We start from the raw sequence: 18,574 nt of genomic DNA, 5'->3' as shown, positions 1-18,574 counted from the left end.
AGCATTTTAGTTTACTCTGTGGATCTTAATTTTGTTTTCATTTCATTTTTATTAAAAATTTTGCTTAAATCATGGATAAAAAGAATGAATTTTACGTGTAGGTATATTTGATATGTTGTTCGTGGACCACAAGGCGTTAGTGAGTGTTTTAAACTGTTTTATCATCGGGAAAAGTGTTAACGACGTTTATGTCACGGTGCTTTTTACTTCGAACAAAACTATGGAAATATGAACTGATATAGGTAGTTTGTACATCAACAGCTAATAATATTTGTAGTAGCAATACCAAAGATTATTTTTAATGCCGGCATACTTTTTCTCTAGAATCGTTACACGTTTCGTTATACGCATATATATTTTTTTTTGTTAAAATAATCAAAATATACCTAGTGTATTATTTTAATAATTTCGACTGTAATATAAATTCTTATAAACATTTTATAAATCAATAAACTGATTGATTGCCTCCTAATGCCCTATTCATTTTAAAATTATTAAATTTCTACATTTTGATGAAATAATAAATCGACATTAATTAGTTTGACATCATACAACTTTTCTCACTTCCCGATTCTCCCGGGTTAGGTTATCCCATAGATTATCTACTAAGTATATTGTTATCCTATAAGTTATTGGTAGGCTCAAAAGAGCTAGAACCCAGAGCCGTAAAACCAGTAAAAAAAAGTTATCGATCTGTGGTCAATGAAGTGTAGTTAATAAATAAAGGCCTTAAAGGACTGTTATCCAGGGCCGTAAACTAAAAAAAGTAAATAAATAAACCTTTATTTTATGTTTCACCCAGTTTTTTTTTACCCTTTTTTTTTTGGTCGGTGTGTTTTACTACATTTTTCATTCGGATTCGTCCAGAATTTGGACAGTAAACACTAGACACGACGTTACTGGTTTTTTTTTAAATTTAAAATGCTATGTTATACTTTATTAAGTTTAATAAAACAAAGATATTGTGATGATATTACTTTTGTTTTAAATAGTTCACACTCAACTTAGACACAAGTTTTACCTCTTTCATTGTTACTATGTTAAATATTAAGCAACAACAATGAAAGAGATAAACTTGTATCAAAATAACCTCGAAAAATTATAACAACAATAGGTGTAGGATAAGGGCTATATATAGCAGAACAACAGAACCATAGTTATGGGTATATCTAAGAAAATTAGTTCGTACACCAACTACTAGGAGCGCTGATTTCCTTGATGGTTTCGTATAATATTTTCCGCGAGTGATAACTCTATACCCTAATATAATACTACTCTATTGTTTATGATTCCGGACTTTTCCTAAAGTCCATTTGAATATTTTAAAATATAAATTATTATAATATCTATGTTCTGCATTTTAGTCGAGACAAAATCAAAACTCAATTTAACACTCAAAGTACATAGGTACTTTAATAAACGAATAAAAATAGGTACTCACAAAATTGTGGGCGATGAGTAATCCCACTTCTGAACTAAAAAAAATATCCTCAACTTATAGGAATTGACTTTATTCCATTTAGACAATACTTAATAAACTTCAATCTTAGTTCTAAACTATTAACTTCTTCAAGACATAATTATAAATTCTAATTTTCCCTGCTTCAAATCAATAGCTCCCGCTCTTATTGCCGCCATTTTTTACCTCTCCTCATAATTCTTTTTTTAAATTCAACTGTAGGCAAAGCAATGTCGCTAACACAAATAAGTAAGGAAATATTACCACGCCTCTGGAGACACGGCACAGGCCAAGGTGGGTCTCTTGCCAGCCGTCATCAACACCTCCACGTCGAGGATCAGCGCGTCGTCGGGGGGATATGCCACGGCCTCGGCGCCGTCTGCCGTGTACCTGCTCCAGCCCTTGTGCTTCAACCATTCCTGTTGATACCATGACAACAATAAAGTCAACGTGCAACAGTTTTGGCAGAATCATGTTCAACGGGAAGTACCCCCTAGGTTCCTTAACAGAAATATAACAAAGTGATCCACACACACACATACGTGGTATATGCTGCCCTACACATATTGTGCCTATGCTCCTACTTAACCAATTCATTTCATTTCATTGACTAACTTGGGTATTTATCTAACTCATTAACTTTAGGTACAGTCTGTATGTTGTTATGTGTGTTAATGTTAATAAAATGTTAAGAATTTAAATTCAAGCATTATTGGTGGTAAGGGTTGGTGTACCACCTGTTTGATTTCCTCATTAAGTTTTTGTGGTAATATAATGTAATTTCATTGTAGTGTAGTTAGCTCACCTTTGGCAAAGCAGGCAGCATGCAGGTGGCCAGCCCCTTCAGAAGCTCCTTGTATGCAGCACTCTGCTTGCTGCCTATGTTGTAGAAATGCTCCTCAATGTCCCTCCCCTCCAGCTGCGGCAGCTTCAGCTGCACGTCTGCTGTGTGTGTGGTGCTTCTGAAGTCTATACCATGCCTTTGGAGCTCAGCTTGACAACTGAAAACATTATTGACATTACTAGTTGATGCATAAACAATTAAAGACTGTGTGTACCATTTTACTAATAAAACAGAAATATTATATCTCTTCCACATGTACATATTATTTGCTTTTATATCTTAGACAGTAAGATGTTACCATCAATGACATTAAAATCAAGCATTTACTTGTCATTGCATAAAATAAGACAAAAACACATGAGATAAATATAGCAACTTTTCAAGTTTGAAGGGAGCAGTTTTATCATGCAAAAATTCAATGATGTAAGTGCAACAATAAGCTTACTGAGCTATAATTCAATGATGTAAGTGCAACAATAAGCTTACTGAGCTATAATTCAATGATGTAAGTGCAACAATAAGCTTATTGAGCTATAATTCAATGATGTAAGTGCAACAATAAGCTTACTGAGCTATAATTCAATGATGTAAGTGCAACAATAAGCTTATTGAGCTATAATTCAATGATGTAAGTGCAACAATAAGCTTACTGAGCTATAATCTCCAATTTTGGATATTATAGCTGCTTTCAGTTTGTTTACTTTTGCTTTTGGAGTTTAGACTCTAAAGTAGAGATTCTCACCTTTTGTAGTCCTAAAAACAAAAGCAGAGCATATGAGTAAAGAACCAAGAGATAGAAGCCCCGTGAGCAGCTTCTGGTGTTGGCAACGATCTCTTTTAGGTCGTTAAGCCACTTAAGCCAGTAAACAAGTTCGTAAACAATGCACAAATTTCTTTACCTTTTAATTACATCAAGACTGACATTTGAAGCTGGACCTTTGAACAGTTGGTCATAAATGTTCTTCGATATCATTTGTATATTCACATCGTTAACTCGAAATTCTTTTGAATTTGCACATTCTTCCATTTTTACTTCTTGGAGGTTAGAGTTGCTGAGTGCCTGGTTTTTGTCATTTACATATTTTTCCTGCTTGATTACTTTTATTTCACTTGTGGGCAAGACATCACTGTAACATCTACGGCATAAAATGCACATTTTCTGAGCGGTTTTCAACATTTTGTTCATTTTCTCATCCGCATCATAAAAAAAAAACATACAACCAATACTCCCGCGCGCGTCAAAGATCAAGTTTTCTGTGAAGTTATTTTTGTCAAACTTGGACAGGTTCGCGACCATAGATTATCTACTATATTGTTCGCGACTTTAAACGTTGACAATTAGTTTCGATCGACATTTGACATTGACAACCAACAAGTGACATTGAAGTTTGTGTGAATGAAAATTCGTTATTTCATGAGTCATTGTAAGACATTCGTATCAGTAAAATCATCGGAAAAAACAGACAAATTTCGTGCAAATTAAGTAGGTACCTACCTACCTAGTGTGTGATTCAAACCCTGTGTCAAAATTGTCTATGGTCGTCAGTTTTGACAGATCCTCCCTCATCTATTTTACTTACTCTATAGAAATATTTTATACCATCACCAGCACCCATAGAGTAGGATGTATTGCCAGCACCGACCAGAAATAAAAGGGATCACCAGTCATTATTCTGAGCACCAACCTGAAATAAAAGATTCTGAGGCCATCATGGACGTGCCGACTACTACCATAACTTAATACCTGTACGCCGGTGTACCTTTTATGTGTACCTAAGCTACTCTTATTGCATTTCTTGGGCAAGGAACATATACTAACTACTACTCTCTAACGAGGCATCATGGGCTTCCATGGCATACATATCCCTAGTAATTAAGTACTTCCAATTTCAATGACAGCCTAAAATATTTTTCTAGTTTTCATATTGTAAGTACTAGGTATATTCTTAAGGGCTCCAAGTGCAGAACACAGAACACTATCACCTCCTAAACTTCTTTCCAAACTCTTGACTTACTATTTTACGATTGGAAGAACCTTAAAACGAAAAACAGTTGTGATTACATTTTTATTATAGGGTCAAATATTTTTCACAATAATACTTCCAAAATACAATTAAAATTGCAAATACATATTATAACTTAAATATTAAATTCTAGGTGCAACTTATAAATAAATAAAAAGGAATGTCATATTATTTCAGTTAGTTCTCAGTTGATAGTCACCGTTCTGAGTGATGTATCGAACCCACGGCAGAGCTTGGTAGCCGCTCTTCTCAATGATTTTGAGATATCTAACTTGGATTCCGGACGTAGTGAAGTATGGAATTTCAAATTTGACTTGGATAGGTGGCTTGCCATCCGTGTCCTCGCACTCCACCGACGGCAGCCCAAAGTGGGCTCGCATCAAGTACTCTTTGCCTCCTGGGAAAGATTTAATAGACCATGTGATAGCATTTTGTTCGGGAGTATACTTCACACTTCCAATAGTAGTCTTGAACTTTGGCGAATCAGCATCAGCCGGGACGGGAATTATTATCTCCACATTGTTGGCAGTGGAACGTCTCTTGAACTGGGATTTAGCTTTGATCATGTACTCCACTCGGGAGTGTGCGTGGCGCTCTATGACAGACTCTATCCATATCAGAGGTTTGACGTGGGTGTTCAATCTGTACGACATAAGTTCAAACTCTCCATCGGGCGGGATGAAAGAGATGGTTCTATCGTTCTCGAATCTCGACAATCTCACACACTGGTGGAACTTCACATCTTCTAGTTCCACTGACTTGGATTTGCCGCGACCCGTGCTTTCAAAGAGCACTTTATCATTCAATCCGAGCCGCAACTCGGGCATTCCAGATAAGTACACTCTCATTTTGATGGCACCCACTATTTCACTCCTTAGAACGTTTCCATTAGAGTTAGCCAATAAGTTAACAGATTCGATCACATCGAGGAATACTTCGTTTTTCCTGTATTTGATGCCTTCGGACCTCCACGACACGGCGTTGGTGACCGCCATCGGGATTCGAGGTTGCATTTCCAACTTGTGGCCTTCTTGTGTTATGTACTCTTGGAGGATCTTGCTGTCCGTAGTCTGCGGGTAGCCGAAGTCCAGCAGTTCGTCCAGCAACTCGTAGATCACAACGAAGTTGTCGCGAATACTTTCCTCCTCTAATTCCTTGAAGTACTCGGTCATCACTTCCACTATCTTGTAGAGGAACACGAACACAAGCGCAATGTTGGCGTTCTTCTTCGTAGTAGACACGATGTAGAGGTTGTTCGTCTTGATGTAGGCGAAAGTGCACTCGCCGGTCTGCAACAGCGGCGTCAACATGCCCTCTTCTTCCTTCTCCATCAGAAGCGGCATAAACTTATCTATGACGCCCATATCGACATCTCCTCGGTAATTTCTCGATATGAGAACCTTACCCTTCACATCCAATATATATATCGCCGACGAAGACATCTCGCTGCCTGGAATTAATACTTATCATTGAGCAAACAATTGGATTACGAGTGATTAAAGCTCCTCAACTTCAAACCTGTTTAAGTACTAGTTACAAACAAAAATAAAGGGACTGGAATATAGCTTATGTCTGTATAGACTAGTTTATATATGAAAATGTACCTTGATGTCCTGTACTTGCTTGAAAATCTTTTTTAATTAAAAATCATTGCTGTTTTGCAAAATTTATTCGTAAAAAGTACTCTGTAATGACCACCGACCAGAAATAAAAGGTGATGACGCAATTGACGTCAAATTGACATCACTGACATTTGTTAAAACCACAGACCACAAACAACTTTACTCTATGACTTTGACTTCGATGGTCAATTGGTACCCTATATTCAATGTACTCTGTGGTCACTACCAAAGAAGTTGGAACAAAGAGTATTATAATATACAGGAAGTTGGAAGTACTACTAGTCACTAGGTACCTACGTATTAAAGGCAAAGAGTAGGTACCTATATTATCCTTGGATGAATACGTTCTCCGCTTTATGGACCTTTTATGTCACAGAGTACTTTTTACATATGGTATGTGCTATGGACCAAAGACCGATGGATGCGGCGGGTCTGTGATTATCCTATATGTTATTGGTCTGTGGTGATTTTTCTGTATTTTGCGGTGTTTTTTGGTTTTTAGTGTTTGGGGTAGGTCGGCCATCAGAATTCTGTTTTTTACTTTGTTTTTGTTTAGTTAAATTAACGCAGTGGCTTTTGTCCATGGGAATATTGATGAAATGATCAATAATTATGTTGCTGTTTATATCTAGCTGTGTAATTAGTTTCTTCTAAATGGCACGTGTTCTGTGATACATCGTTAAGAATGATAACGGAGACTCAGCAAAAACAAAGAAACCCTATAGTATTCTTAGATATTTCAATCGATGGCGAGAAAGGTTAGTCAATTAGGTACCTATTTATCATAACAACGTCACTGTTAAATGCATGTATGATTGATTCATGCTCGCTGTGTTGTAACTTACTACAGGTAAGTATGTACATTTGAAGATTGTTCCTATTCCAGTGTTGAATATTGTTTAAAATTCAGTTCAGTGGGACGAGGTCGTGCTAGTATGTGTTTTCGATGCTTTGCTTTTGATACTAATATATAAGGTAATGTAATGATAGGTCAATTGATGTACATACAAGCACAGGTCAGCAACAATGTAATACAAATGGAAATAAATGTCAGTGGAAGAGTTAATAAAACTGATAAATGAAGGTTGAGCAACTGCAGTGTACCTACAGATTGTATTTGAATTGATAATTTTATATTGCATTTTAAAGTATTTAAAGTTTTCACTCTGCCATGCGATTGTGGATATTTTTTATATGCTATGCTATGCTTTTATGTTCATGAATGAAACTATTTATGTGAGGATCAAAATCTTTTATAATAAACTAGCTTATTCCCGCGACTTCGTCCGCGTGGACTATACAAAATTTCAAACCCCTCTTTCACCCCCTTATGAGTTGAATTTTCAAAAATCCTTTCTCAGCGGATGCCTACGTCATAATAGCTATCTGCATGCCAAATTTTAGTCGATCCGTCCAATAGTTTGAGCTGTGCGTTGATAGATCAGTCAGTCAGTCACCTTTTCCTTTTATATATTTAGATCAATTTCACATTTAGCAATCTGCTTTATGCCTTGAAATTAAGTGCTATTAAAGAATTGCTATAGCAATTACAGTACAATTTTGAATATGCCTGATATTTACTTAGGCAACTTACAAATTTTAATATCCTAATGCAATAAATAATATTTAATTTTAATTAACTTGTTTATTATTCAAATGCAAGCCGCATTCGAATAATAAACAAGTTCAAATGAAATGAAATAGTTTATTTGTATGAATATGGGAAGACAGCGTTTACAATAGACAGTTTAGCCAACATATCCAGTCAGGAAACCCTGATATACAATTTTTTTTAACAAAGTATGTTTGACAATATTTGATTACAAAATTGATGGTATTCAAATATTCCACAAATTTGTTTAACACCAAACCGGAACTCTGATATACATAAAGTACATGCCTTCAATAGACTCTGAGATCTGAGATCTATAGAGCATACTTTAACTTTACTGAGGCTTAGGTATCAATTAAAATTAGACAGATTTATGTCAGCGATGTAATGCTTTTAACTGTATGCAGTATGAGCAAAGTCAAAGTGTGCTCTATAGATCTCAGCTTAACATTGTTTAGGTCTCATTCCAAGGAAAACATCAAAGAACAAGCCAAGGTTAGCCTTCAAACATTTCATTTTATTTATGGTGTGTGTCACTTCCATGTGCTGATCTCATCATGATTCATTTGTTGTTGTTGTTATTCTTAAGATGACTCTTTTACATTTTATTGTACTTACTTACCACTTTTTTTTTTTTTTTTTATTCAGATACAAGTTAGCCCTTGACTGCAATCTCACCTGGTGGTAAGTGATGATGCAGTCTAAGATGATAGCGGGCTAACCTGGAAGGGGTATGGCAGTTTTTTTTTTATTAAACCCATACCCCTTTGGTTTCTACACGACATCGTACCGGAACGCTAAATCGCTTGGCGGCACGGCTTTGCCGGTAGGGTGGTAACCAGCCACGGCCGAAGCCTCCCACCAGACCAGACCAGAAATTAAGAAATTATAAAATTCCAAACCCCTGCCAGGAATCGAACCTAGGACCTCCCACTATTAAGACCACAGCGCTCACCACTGCGCCAGGGAGGTCGTCAAAACTTTCTAGTAAATAATGCATTGATTTATTACAGAGGTTAGGTATAAGCTGTGATAGCCTAGGGGTTAGGATGTCCACCTAATCGGAGGTTGGGGGTTGAATCCCGGGCACGCACCTTTAACTTTTCCGAGTTATGTGCGTTTTAAGTAATTAAATATCACTTGCTTTAATAGTGAAGGAAAATATCGTGAAAAAACCTGCATGCCTGAGAGTTCTCCATAATGTTCTCAAAGGTGTGTAAAGTCTACCAATCCACACTTGGCCAGCGTGGTAGACTATGGCCAAACCCTTCTCACTCTGAGAGGAGACCCATGCTCTGCAGTGAGCCGGCAATGGGTTGTTCATGATCATGATGATTACAGAGGTTCAAATATGTTTGTTTGATTTTAACATACTTACCAATTTTTTGAGGAATAAAGTCAATAAAGGAAATCATTTTTTGTTTGTTTTTTAGATTAGATTAGATTAATTTATTTTCACTTCCTTTGATAGGCACCTTCTAGGCAAGCACACTCCACTCCATCTTATGCTGTATCATGACTCGTCAGGTCTGATTGCAACCAAGCACTAGTTTATAAATTAAAAAAAATGTTCCAACACCTGGAAACTTCAACATCTATGAGCCCTTCCAGGTTCTGTACATAAACATTTTGCTTAAAAACATGTTTGTTTCAGCCGGTCGAATTGTTATAGAGCTGAGATCTGATGTGGCGCCCAGAACAGCGGAGAACTTCCGAGCCCTGTGCACCGGCGAGAAGGGGATCGGGGTGTTTGGCAAACCCTTGCATTTTAAGGGGTGTAGGTTTCATAAAGGTAACCCATTGAATTTTACTTTTTAGGGTTCCATACCTCAAAAAGAAAAAGAAACCCTTATACTGCTGCCAAACAAATGGACTGATTGCATTGTTTCTCTTGCAGCGATATCACAGTTCATGCTGCAAGGGGGCGACATCGTCAACAACGACGGCACGGGCGGCGAGAGTATCTACGGACCCACATTTGAAGATGAAAACTTTCAAATTATTGTAAGATTATGTTGGGTTTATTTAGCACTAGAAGTTAACGAGCTGTATAAAGTTTCCCGAGATCTTCGATCTTCTTTCCTAATACTTATCTTATTGTGCATATCATGGCTTGGTAATGTTCAAATGTTGCTGCCACGTATATTTACTTTTAGCACGACGCGGGCGTGGTCAGCATGGCCAACGCTGGCCGCAGGAACACCAACGGCTCCCAGTTCTGCGTGACCACCGTGCCGTGTCCGCAGCTGGACGGCACCAACGTCGCGTTCGGCCGCGTGCTGGCCGGCCTCGGCATAGTCTCCGAAATACAGCAACTCGCGGACGACGGACGACTCACAGTGGTCAGTATCACCACACGAGCACGTCAGTATCACCACACGAGTACGTCAATATCACCACACGAGCACGTCAGTATCACCACACGAGTACGTCAATATCACCACACGAGCACGTCAGTATCACCACACGAGTACGTCAATATCACCACACGAGCACGTCAGTATCACCACACGAGTACGTCAATATCACCACACGAGCACGTCAGTATCACCACACTAGCATAAAATATTTTGCATACAGTAGTTTTGGCATAAAATTTTTCCTACTTATTTATTTAAATGGAGCATGGGCATACTGGACAAAAGTATGTTTTGCAGGAGTGCCTCATAGAGGATTGCGGGGAGATCGCCGAGGAGGGCTGGGACGTGTGTTGTCGGGACGGCTCGGCCGACCGCCTGCCCGAGCACCCGGAGGACTTGCGCGTCAACCTCACGGTAACTATACTAATAACCCTACTTGAGGAGATGGGAGGGCTCACAGAATGATATTGGTATTTTCTGTGCTTTATGCAAGGCATTTGACTGTGTTGAGCATGAGACTCTTAGTTAAATTGAGCCACTATGGAATCAAAGACACTGTGTCTCATTGCGTCTTATCTTAGTGTTCATATTCAAACAGTGTGTGAACGACGATGTGAAGTCATCCGGATCAGCCGCACTAATGGGTGTTCCTCAAGGCTCTGTTGTAGGTCCCTTCATGTTCCTGGTATACATAAGACGATTTACCATATTTCATTCAAAATACTTACAACATTGTACTATTTGTTTACAATACATCTTTGATTTATAAAGTCGATAGAAATATAGACAATTTTAACAATGTAAGTAGTGCCTTATCTCGGGTAACTCACTGGTTTACTGTAAATAATTTATTTTTAAATGCAAAAAAAACTAAGTGTGTTGAATTCGCAGCCCAATACCAAGAACACAAGTAGGTACATGTTAAAGTTTAATTAAATTAAAAATATTTTGATTTTGAAATTAACTTTACTAATATATTCTTTATTTATATTTTGTACATGTGACTTTATATTTTATTTTACATTTATATATTTTTATACATGTAAGTATATTAATTAATAATACTAAGTATGTGGTTGACGTAGTATAGTGTAGTGGGTAGCACGTATATTATTACTATGTTATATTATTATTACTGTTTTTTATCCAAGCACTGCGTGCTACTGTTTGTTGATCCGAATAAATAGAAATTAATAAAAATACTTGAAGTTATATAAATTTCATTGAAAATGACTTAGATTTTTTTAAATTGCATGATAAGCTTGCGCTTGACAACAATCATGTTTAATGCAAAGCAATGATGAGGTTTCGGTTGGAGCGCGTTCGCCGACAGTCGACAGTCTAGACGATGCCTGTTCACTTCGAAGAGATGTGACAGGAAACAGACGCCAGAAGGGCATTCCGGTTCGTATCAGAAACGTTTCGTGCCAACACGATCACGGTGTCTCGCTGTTGTCGACCGGTTGTTTGTGTTCAGATAGAGGAGCTCATGCGAAGCATTCGCGACGTGAAGACGGTCGGCAACGCGCTGTTCGGCGCGGCGCAGTACCAGGCCGCGGCGCGCAAGTACCGCAAGTGTGCGCGCTTCCTGCGCCGCGCCGCCGACGTGCTGGCCGAGGGCAGCAAGGGCCCCGGGGACGACTGTGAGTACATCGCGTCCACTGCTACAGTTGTGTTCAGATAGAGGAGCTCATGCGAAGCATTCGCGACGTGAAGACGGTCGGCAACGCGCTGTTCGGCGCGGCGCAGTACCAGGCCGCGGCGCGCAAGTACCGCAAGTGTGCGCGCTTCCTGCGCCGCGCCGCCGACGTGCTGGCCGAGGGCAGCAAGGGCCCCGGGGACGACTGTGAGTACATCGCGTCCACTGCTACAGTTGTGTTCAGATAGAGGAGCTCATGCGAAGCATTCGCGACGTGAAGACGGTCGGCAACGCGCTGTTCGGCGCGGCGCAGTACCAGGCCGCGGCGCGCAAGTACCGCAAGTGTGCGCGCTTCCTGCGCCGCGCCGCCGACGTGCTGGCCGAGGGCAGCAAGGGCCCCGGGGACGACTGTGAGTACATCGCGTCCACTGCTACAGTTGTGTTCAGATAGAGGAGCTCATGCGAAGCATTCGCGACGTGAAGACGGTCGGCAACGCGCTGTTCGGCGCGGCGCAGTACCAGGCCGCGGCGCGCAAGTACCGCAAGTGTGCGCGCTTCCTGCGCCGCGCCGCCGACGTGCTGGCCGAGGGCAGCAAGGGCCCCGGGGACGACTGTGAGTACATCGCGTCCACTGCTGGACACGCTCTTGCGCCGCCGCCATCCAGCGGCTCCGACACGCACGCGTATAATACGCATGCAGGCACCGTAGCCGCCATGTTAATAGGGAACATGCGATATTTTAAATTCTGTTTTCATTTTGAAGAATTCCATGTAGAATAGACCACAAGTATATTAAAAAATTAAAACACGGCCATTTATTGCAAAAAAATACGATTTGAAACTAGCAGATTAAATTTGCGCGCCAAAACGGACCTACAGTTCTGATGACGTCACTCGCGTGTCCATTTTATTAATGGTTTTTTGACAGCTCACGCCCATGAAGTTTTGTATTGGTTAAGTTAAAATTTCATGCAAATAATATTGTACTTCATGGACGGGTACCGCCCCCCTAGTGATGTGCCACACATAACGATTGCTACGATTGTGCCACAGATTACAAATAATCGGTAGCAATAAATGCTAGTATGTAAATAAAGTGTAATATGTTATTTAATCAGGAAGAACACAAAATTTTAAGGTTGAAACTAATAAATTAAAATATTAGCATTATATAAAGTTTTACTTTCTTCTTTTTATAAGGCATACAAAATACAAATAAAACAACTAAAATAGTTTACGTTCACTCAGCGAACGTAAATGCGTGTGACTAGCCATAATACTAATCTATCACTCTTATTAATAAACATAGACTAGAGCGGTATTAACTTTATTCCAAGTTGTAAGTCTGCAGTAGCTACATTTCGTATTAATAAACATAGAGTAAGGAGGAAGTAAAATAATGCGACTCTACTCTCGGTGTAACTCCTCGGTGCCACATGGTTTAAAAACTGGCTAAGCATAATCTACGCACTAAGTATGCATATTTTGACCATCAGCCATAGCGTTTATGTTTGTTGTGTATGATAATAATCAATAAAATGATTTTTGATTAATGATATTTGTGTTTTCATATCATAAGTTTGTAACGCAAATTAGAAATGTACTTACCTACAAGATCAATTCAGATTATTTCATTGATAATATAAAGTGAAACTGAAGCGTTTTCTGAGTAATTAATTGCCATCAATACTTTCAAATTCCCAAACAAAAATGGCGGTGCAAGTTATCAGCTGTGAAGTCAATGTCAACAAAAAATACTGTCACAGTTATAGGTCCGCTGGTCTATATCGTCTGTCACTGTCACACACAGCATTCAGTTCGTTCGCTGACTCTCTCTTTTACTTTTTAATAAAGGGGCTGCCACACGTGCATGCTGTCATTCTGAAATAAGGCTGGCATTGTTAAATCGGGCTTGTTCCATGTTTATTATTAAAACGAAGCTAATACTACGTTGGTCCTGGAAGTAACTAGTCCAAGTGTAGCTTAGGATAATGCTTGAAGTAAGCATTTTTATTAATAAGGGTGTATGTGACTAGCACGGGCGTTTGTTGAGAGTGACAGACTGTCAAAATGGCGGCCGCACGGACGGTCGGTTGATGTTGCCAGTTGACGTATATATAAGTTTTTACGTTTACAATATTTATTTTCATATTAATAAATATGAAAATAAATCCATACTATAATATTATTAATATTATAAATGCGAAAGTGTGTCTGTCTGTCTGTCTGCTAGCTTTTCACGGCTCAACCGTTCAACCGATTTTGACGAAATTTGGTACAGAGGTAGCTTGCAACCCGGGGAAGGACATAGGCTACTTTTTATCCCGGAAAATTTAAGAGTTCCCACAGGATTTTTGAAAACATAAATCCACGCGTACGAAGTCGCGAGCATCAGCTAGTTTAATATATTTTTCAAAAAAACAAGCGATATCGATTATTACCTCCTTTAGGACATCACTATAAGTTGGCAGTCGTCGAGCTGTCAAAACACGTTCTCATAACAGTGATAACAGGAGCGTCACGCCTGTCACTTGACGCTGATTGGTGGATTAAGATACGTTTCGTTTTAAGTTACTTTTAATGCGTATTTATTGTTGAAAATCAATATTAACTAAAACAAAAGCGTTGCAAGGGCCTTTCTTTTATATTTTTTTAATATTTTAAGCACGAAATGTTCATAAATATCATGTTTGCATCTTTCCTATTCCAACTGTGACGTCACATGGATTGGAATTGTAATGTATTTCACTAAGAAAACACCGTTGCTTACCAATCCGTGTGACGTCATCACAGCTCCTGAACCTAAAAATATGTAGGTATATACCTAAATATTGTATATACCTACATTTATTCTAAATCTATTCTGTTAAAATAGTTTTAATTATAATTTTAAGTAATCTATTTTGGCCTTCTGTTATACCTAGATTTAAATTTAAATAATAATTATGTATTTACGCTGTTGATTACTTTCTAATAAACTAAATAAAATAAAATAAAATGGCGGGTAGCGTTTGCACGGTGACATTTGAAATGCAAAATTTATATGCACTTATCGATCGAATAAAATTTATGTAAATTTTTGGGTACTTTATTATCACTTTAGGGTTAAATTAAGACACTTTAAAAAAAGGGTAAAATACCGTATTATTGGGGCTAACTAATGTACCAATGTATGTTTGTATCAGATAATGAGGAGATACTGACGTACCGAGTGCAGTGCAGCCTCAACCTCGCCGCCTGCGCCGCCAGGGTGCGGGACCACCGCGCCTGCATCACGAGCTGCACCGAGGTATGTGGACTTCGGACTTAGGCTTGTGGCCGTCGCCACAGGTTGACGATACGAACCTAACATGGACACGTCACAACGATCTCACTAGGTGGCACTACAAATATCTTCAATCACTCACTATGAAGCCTAAATCACGCTAACGAAGTTTTAATCCCAGAAGACTTATTTGGATTTCATAGCTCAAATGGTTTTTTGTACCCCGACTATGGCGAGGCCAAAAATAACAGTTATGATTTTAGCCTGTACGTATGTAATTTGTGACAAAACCACAAATTCATGAGTTTTGGATATCTTCCTTTACTAATTGTGTTATACGATATTGTTACCTGCTCTACGTCGGGAAGTACCTTATAGGTTTAGATACCCCAGAATTTACAGATACGACAGACAAACAGACGAACAACCAAGAAAGTGATTTTATAAGGTTCCTTTTTTTCTATTAGAGATACAGAACCCTAAAAATCCTAAAACCGTGAATTTGTGGTTATATTACAAGAAAATATAAACAGTTGAAATGACAGGTGCTCCGCATAGACGCCAACAACGAGAAGGCGCTGTACCGGCGCGCCCAGGCCAGCTTCGCGCTGCAGGACTACGAGGCGGCGCTGGCGGACCTGCGGCGCGCAGACTGCGTGGCGCCGCGCAACGGCGCCGTGCGCAAGCTGCTGGAGGACGTGCGCCACGAGTACCGCAGCTACAACGAGCTGCAGAAGCAGCGCCTCGCCAAGTTTTTTCGTGAGCACAGCGAGTCGTGCGCCGCCGCCGTCGCCGGGCGTCACTGAGGTGCGCCTCGAGGTCATGATCTACCAAGTGTTCTGACGGGTCCATTCCTGTCGTGAGCACAGCGAGTCGTGCGCCGCCGCCGTCGCCGGGCGTCACTGAGGTGCGCCTCGAGGTCATGATCTACCAAGTGTTCTGACGGGTCCATTCCTGTCGTGAGCACAGCGAGTCGTGCGCCGCCGCCGTCGCCGGGCGTCACTGAGGTGCGCCTCGAGGTCATGATCTACCAAGTGTTCTGACGGGTCCATTCCTGTCGTGAGCACAGCGAGTCGTGCGCCGCCGCCGTCGCCGGGCGTCACTGAGGTGCGCCTCGAGGTCATGATCTACCAAGTGTTCTGACGGGTCCATTCCTGTCGTGAGCACAGCGAGTCGTGCGCCGCCGCCGTCGCCGGGCGTCACTGAGGTGCGCCTCGAGGTCATGATCTACCAAGTGTTCTGACGGGTCCATTCCTGTCGTGAGCACAGCGAGTCGTGCGCCGCCGCCGTCGCCGGGCGTCACTGAGGTGCGCCTCGAGGTCATGATCTACCAAGTGTTCTGACGGGTCCATTCCTGTCGTGAGCACAGCGAGTCGTGCGCCGCCGCCGTCGCCGGGCGTCACTGAGGTGCGCCTCGAGGTCATGATCTACCAAGTGTTCTGACGGGTCCATTCCTGTCGTGAGCACAGCGAGTCGTGCGCCGCCGCCGTCGCCGGGCGTCACTGAGGTGCGCCTCGAGGTCATGATCTACCAAGTGTTCTGACGGGTCCATTCCTGTCGTGAGCACAGCGAGTCGTGCGCCGCCGCCGTCGCCGGGCGTCACTGAGGTGCGCCTCGAGGTCATGATCTACCAAGTGTTCTGACGGGTCCATTCCTGTCGTGAGCACAGCGAGTCGTGCGCCGCCGCCGTCGCCGGGCGTCACTGAGGTGCGCCTCGAGGTCATGATCTACCAAGTGTTCTGACGGGTCCATTCCTGTCGTGAGCACAGCGAGTCGTGCGCCTATCCTTGTCTATCCCTGTGTATATAGGTTTGGCACTGGTCTGACGCGTCACGTTCCTCCTGTCTATCCCTGTGTTTATAGGTTTGGCACTGGTCTGACGCGTCACGTTCCTCCTGTCTATCCCTGTGTACATAGGTTTGGCACTGGTCTGACGCGTCACGTTCCTCCTGTCTATCCCTGTGTTATAGGTTTGGCACTGGTCTGACGCGTCACGTTCCTCCTGTCTATCCCTGTGTTTATAGGTTTGGCACTGGTCTGACGCGTCACGTTCCTCCTGTCTATCCCTGTGTACATAGGTTTGGCACTGGTCTGACGCGTCACGTTCCTCCTGTCTATCCCTGTGTTTATAGGTTTGGCACTGGTCTGACGCGTCACGTTCCTCCTGTCTATCCCTGTGTACATAGGTTTGGCACTGGTCTGACGCGTCACGTTCCTCCTGTCTATCCCTGTGTACATAGGTTTGGCACTGGTCTGACGCGTCACGTTCCTCCTGTCTATCCCTGTGTTTATAGGTTTGGCACTGGTCTGACGCGTCACGTTCCTCCTGTCTATCCCTGTGTTTATAGGTTTGGCACTGGTCTGACGCGTCACGTTCCTCCTGTCTATCCCTGTGTACATAGGTTTGGCACTGGTCTGACGCGTCACGTTCCTCCTGTCTATCCCTGTGTTTATAGGTTTGGCACTGGTCTGACGCGTCACGTTCCTCCTGTCTATCCCTGTGTTTATAGGTTTGGCACTGGTCTGACGCGTCACGTTCCTCCTGTCTATCCCTGTGTACATAGGTTTGGCACTGGTCTGACGCGTCACGTTCCTCCTGTCTATCCCTGTGTACATAGGTTTGGCACTGGTCTGACGCGTCACGTTCCTCCTGTCTATCCCTGTGTTTATAGGTTTGGCACTGGTCTGACGCGTCACGTTCCTCCTGTCTATCCCTGTGTTTATAGGTTTGGCACTGGTCTGACGCGTCACGTTCCTCCTGTCTATCCCTGTGTACATAGGTTTGGCACTGGTCTGACGCGTCACGTTCCTCCTGTCTATCCCTGTGTACATAGGTTTGGCACTGGTCTGACGCGTCACGTTCCTCCTGTCTATCCCTGTGTTTATAGGTTTGGCACTGGTCTGACGCGTCACGTTCCTCCTGTCTATCCCTGTGTTTATAGGTTTGGCACTGGTCTGACGCGTCACGTTCCTCCTGTCTATCCCTGTGTACATAGGTTTGGCACTGGTCTGACGCGTCACGTTCCTCCTGTCTATCCCTGTGTACATAGGTTTGGCACTGGTCTGACGCGTCACGTTCCTCCTGTCTATCCCTGTGTTTATAGGTTTGGCACTGGTCTGACGCGTCACGTTCCTCCTGTCTATTCCTGTGTTATAGGTTTGGCACTGGTCTGACGCGTCACGTTCCTCCTGTCTATCCCTGTGTACATAGGTTTGGCACTAGTCTGACGCGTCACGTTCCTCCTGTCTATCCCTGTGTACATAGGTTTGGCACTAGTCTGACGCGTCACGTTCCTCCTGTCTATCCCTGTGTACATAGGTTTGGCACTGGTCTGACGCGTCACGTTCCTCCTGTCTATCCCTGTGTACATAGGTTTGGCACTGGTCTGACGCGTCACGTTCCTCCTGTCTATCCCTGTGTACATAGGTTTGGCACTGGTCTGACGCGTCACGTTCCTCCTGTCTATCCCTGTGTACATAGGTTTGGCACTGGTCTGACGCGTCACGTTCCTCCTGTCTATCCCTGTGTACATAGGTTTGGCACTGGTCTGACGCGTCACGTTCCTCCTGTCTATCCCTGTGTACATAGGTTTGGCACTGGTCTGACGCGTCACGTTCCTCCTGTCTATCCCTGTGTACATAGGTTTGGCACTGGTCTGACGCGTCACGTTCCTCCTGTCTATCCCTGTGTACATAGGTTTGGCACTGGTCTGACGCGTCACGTTCCTCCTGTCTATCCCTGTGTACAT

At 42.0% G+C, this 18,574-nt stretch overlaps 4 protein-coding genes across 4 annotated transcripts in view; 1 reads left to right on the top strand and 3 right to left on the bottom strand.

Annotated features, from left to right (window-relative positions):
• Positions 1 to 3,566, bottom strand: part of PolG1 (DNA polymerase gamma, catalytic subunit tam) — a 39,826-nt gene extending 36,260 nt beyond the window's left edge. Inside the window, exons 1-3 of the mRNA XM_069506070.1 lie at positions 3,203 to 3,566; positions 2,265 to 2,460; positions 1,724 to 1,878 (exon numbers count right to left, since the gene is read on the bottom strand). Of these exons, the coding sequence (XP_069362171.1) occupies positions 1,724 to 1,878; positions 2,265 to 2,460; positions 3,203 to 3,519 (668 nt within the window). The 5' untranslated portion in view covers positions 3,520 to 3,566. The remainder of the gene's footprint in view (positions 1 to 1,723; positions 1,879 to 2,264; positions 2,461 to 3,202) is intronic.
• Positions 3,567 to 4,354: 788 nt separating this feature from the next.
• On the bottom strand, positions 4,355 to 6,076 carry AP-1mu (adaptor protein complex 1, mu subunit). The gene is made up of 2 exons (XM_034980630.2): positions 5,932 to 6,076; positions 4,355 to 5,777 (listed from the first exon to the last, which is right to left on the bottom strand). The coding sequence occupies exon 2, from the start codon at positions 5,767 to 5,769 to the stop codon at positions 4,501 to 4,503; it is 1,269 nt and encodes a 422-aa protein (XP_034836521.1). The 5' UTR covers positions 5,770 to 5,777; positions 5,932 to 6,076; the 3' UTR covers positions 4,355 to 4,500.
• Positions 6,077 to 6,419: 343 nt separating this feature from the next.
• On the top strand, positions 6,420 to 16,756 carry LOC117992912 (peptidyl-prolyl cis-trans isomerase D-like). The gene is given in 10 exon segments (XM_069506000.1): positions 6,420 to 6,707; positions 9,216 to 9,353; positions 9,459 to 9,565; positions 9,718 to 9,903; positions 10,219 to 10,335; positions 11,399 to 11,604; positions 11,795 to 12,008; positions 12,011 to 12,173; positions 14,746 to 14,849; positions 15,371 to 16,756. Coding segments are annotated over 10 exon segments (1,569 nt in total). The 5' UTR covers positions 6,420 to 6,634; the 3' UTR covers positions 15,632 to 16,756.
• Positions 16,546 to 18,574, bottom strand: LOC138403879 (eukaryotic translation initiation factor 3 subunit A-like). Its single transcript, XM_069505998.1, has 2 exons — positions 18,033 to 18,574; positions 16,546 to 17,971 (listed from the first exon to the last, which is right to left on the bottom strand). Exons 1-2 carry the CDS (start codon positions 18,572 to 18,574, stop codon positions 16,546 to 16,548), a joined length of 1,968 nt encoding a protein of 655 aa, XP_069362099.1.

Source organism: Maniola hyperantus, chromosome 22 (genome assembly GCF_902806685.2).
Source record: "Maniola hyperantus chromosome 22, iAphHyp1.2, whole genome shotgun sequence".
In the NCBI taxonomy this organism is placed as follows: Eukaryota; Metazoa; Arthropoda; class Insecta; order Lepidoptera; family Nymphalidae; genus Maniola; species Maniola hyperantus.
The sequence above is the reverse complement of the archived record's forward strand: the minus strand, read 5'-3'. Positions and strand labels throughout refer to the sequence as shown.

Coding starts and splice junctions, on each gene's coding strand:
- AP-1mu (XM_034980630.2), bottom strand. CDS start 5,769: ATGTCTTCGTCGGCGATATATATATTGGATGTGAAGGGTAAGGTTCTC.
- LOC138403879 (XM_069505998.1), bottom strand. CDS start 18,574: ATGTACACAGGGATAGACAGGAGGAACGTGACGCGTCAGACCAGTGCC. Junction 17,972..18,032: donor CAGACTAGTGCCAAACCTAT/GTACACAGGGAT, acceptor CCTATAACACAG/GAATAGACAGGAGGAACGTG.